Consider the following 2,500-nt stretch of genomic DNA (forward strand, 5'->3'; position numbering starts at 1 on the left):
AAAGGGGTCTGAATACTTTCCACACACACACACACACACACAAAAAAGTGTTTGCCCCCTTCCTGATTTCTTATTTTTTTGCATGTTTGTCACACTTAAATGTTTCAAATCAAACTAATTTAAATATTAGACAAAGATAACACAAGTAAACACAAAATGCAGTTTTTAAATGAAGGTTTTTATAAAGGGAAAAAAAAAATCCAAACCTACATGGCCCTGTGTGAAAAAGTGACTGCCTGCCCCCCCCCCTAAAACATAAATTAACTGTGGTTTATCACATCTTTGGAAAGCCGAGTTCAATTTCTCTAGCCACACCCAGGCCTGATTACTGCCACACCTGTTCTCAATCAAGAAATCACTTAAATAGGACCTGCCTGACAAAGTGAGGTAGACCAAAAGATCCTCAAAAGCTAGACATCATGCTGCGATCCAAAGAAATTCAGGAACAAATGAGAAACAAAGTAATTGAGATCTATCAGTCTGGAAAAGGTTACAAAGCCATTTCTAAAGCTTTGGGACTCCAGCGAACCACAGTGAGAGCCATTATCCACAAATGGCGAAAACATGGAACAGTGGTGAACCTTCCCAGGAGTGGCCGGCCGGCCAAAATTACCCCAAGAGCGCAGCGACGACTCATCCAAGAGGTCACAAAAGACCCCAGAACATCATCCAAAGAACTGCAGGCCTCACTTGCCTCAATTAAGGTCAGTGTTCATGACTCCACCATAAGAAAGAGACTGGGCAAAAATGGCCTGCATGGCAGAGGTCCAAGACGAAAACCACTGCTGAGCAAAAAGAACATAAAGGCTCGTCTCAGTTTTGCCAGAAAACATCTTGATGATCCCCAAGACTTTTGGGAAAATACTCTGTGGACTGACGAGACAAAAGTTGAACTTTTTGGAAGGTGTATGTCCCATTACATCTGGCGTAAAAATAACACGGCATTTCAGAAAAGGAACATCATACCAACAGTAAAATATGGTGGTGGTAGTGTGATGGTCTGGGGCTGTTTTGCTGCTTCAGGACCTGGAAGACTTGCTGTGGTAAATGGAACCATGAATTCTGCTGTCTACCAAAAAATCCTGAAGGAGAATGTCCGCCATCTGTTCGTGACCTCAAGCTGAAGCGCACTTGGGTTCTGCAGCAGGACAATGATCCAAAACACACCAGCAAGTCCACCTCTGAATGGCTTAAGAAAAACAAAATGAAGACTTTGGAGTGGCTTAGTCAAAGTCCCGACCTGAATCCGATTGAGATGCTGTGGCATGACCTTAAAAAGGCGGTTCCTGCTCGAAAACCCTCCAATGTGGCTGAATTACAACAATTCTGCAAAGATGAGTGGGCCAAGATTCCTCTACAGCGCTGTAAAAGACTCATTGCCAGTTATCGCAAACGCTTGATTGCAGTTGTTGCTGCTAAGGGTGGCCCAACCAGTTATTAGGTTTAAGGGGCAATCACTTTTTCACACAGGGCCATGTAGGTTTGGATTTTTCCCCCCCTTAATAATAACAACCTTCATTTAAAAACTGCATCTTGTGTTATCTTTGTCTAATATTTAAATTTGTTTGATTTGAAACATTTAAGTGTGACAAACATGCAAAAATATAAGAAATCAGGAAGGGGGCAAACACTTTTTCACACAACTGTATACACGCACACACGCACACACACACACACACGCACACACGCACACACACACGCACACACGCGCACACACACACACACACACACACACACACACACACACACGTACAGCAACTTCAGAGAGACACGATTGCAGTCTAAGGAGCAGAGCCAGATGGCCAATCCTACATCCCACGCTGAGACACATGTGAGGACACAAAGACAGACTACACGAGAAACTGCATATTTATTGCACCTAACAAACTTTGCCATTCTACATGTTTTAATTTAAAGTGTGCATTGACTTCTATGTGTATTCTTCTTCTGCAGTTTCTATTATCAAGTAAGGTCTGTCAACATCTCACCCAAGTTTATATCTTGGCTGTCAGCTGACCCTAGATACATGTACATCAGGTGACTACTTACTGATCAAATCAACGTACTTTGTGACATCGTGGAGGATCGTTAATCAGAACCACTTTCCTATGATTATGCCCGTGGACAGCGCGTGTGTGTGTGTGTGTGTGTACCTATGGCCTCCTCAAAGGCAAACAGAACAGTCTTGCCCTGGTCCAAAAGGTCTCTGGCTCGGTTTCCCATCCACTTGAACCCCGTCAGTGTTTCCTGTCCAAACAGCGGCAACAGTAGACGTCAAGTTTGGTTTGAAATAATAACTACAAGCAACACTTGCAATGGTGAAGAAGCCTCCCAATAATAGAGTGCATTTAACTGTATCACTAGCATCCATTGGCCACATTTATTTCCAACTTTCTCTTAAAGTGTTCTTGCTGAAAGCATTTCATGAGACCCTGAAATACAGGAACATGTTGTTATGGCTGTCTTCCTGTTGCAGTAAAACACACGTTTGGACACAAAT

At 43.0% G+C, this 2,500-nt stretch overlaps 1 protein-coding gene across 1 annotated transcript in view; it reads right to left on the minus strand.

Moving 5' to 3' along the window:
- Positions 1 to 1,687: 1,687 nt before the first annotated feature.
- LOC116379303 (phosphoglucomutase-2-like) overlaps positions 1,688 to 2,500 on the minus strand; it is a gene marked incomplete at its 5' end in the record, with an annotated part of 2,500 nt that continues 1,687 nt past the window's right edge. The window contains one exon of the mRNA XM_031841245.1: positions 1,688 to 2,247. Within this exon, the coding sequence (XP_031697105.1) occupies positions 2,113 to 2,247 (135 nt within the window). The remainder of the gene's footprint in view (positions 2,248 to 2,500) is intronic.

Source organism: Anarrhichthys ocellatus, unplaced genomic scaffold (assembly GCF_004355925.1).
Source record: "Anarrhichthys ocellatus isolate YVR2014 unplaced genomic scaffold, GSC_Weel_1.0 scaffold4071, whole genome shotgun sequence".
Taxonomy (NCBI): Eukaryota; Metazoa; Chordata; class Actinopteri; order Perciformes; family Anarhichadidae; genus Anarrhichthys; species Anarrhichthys ocellatus.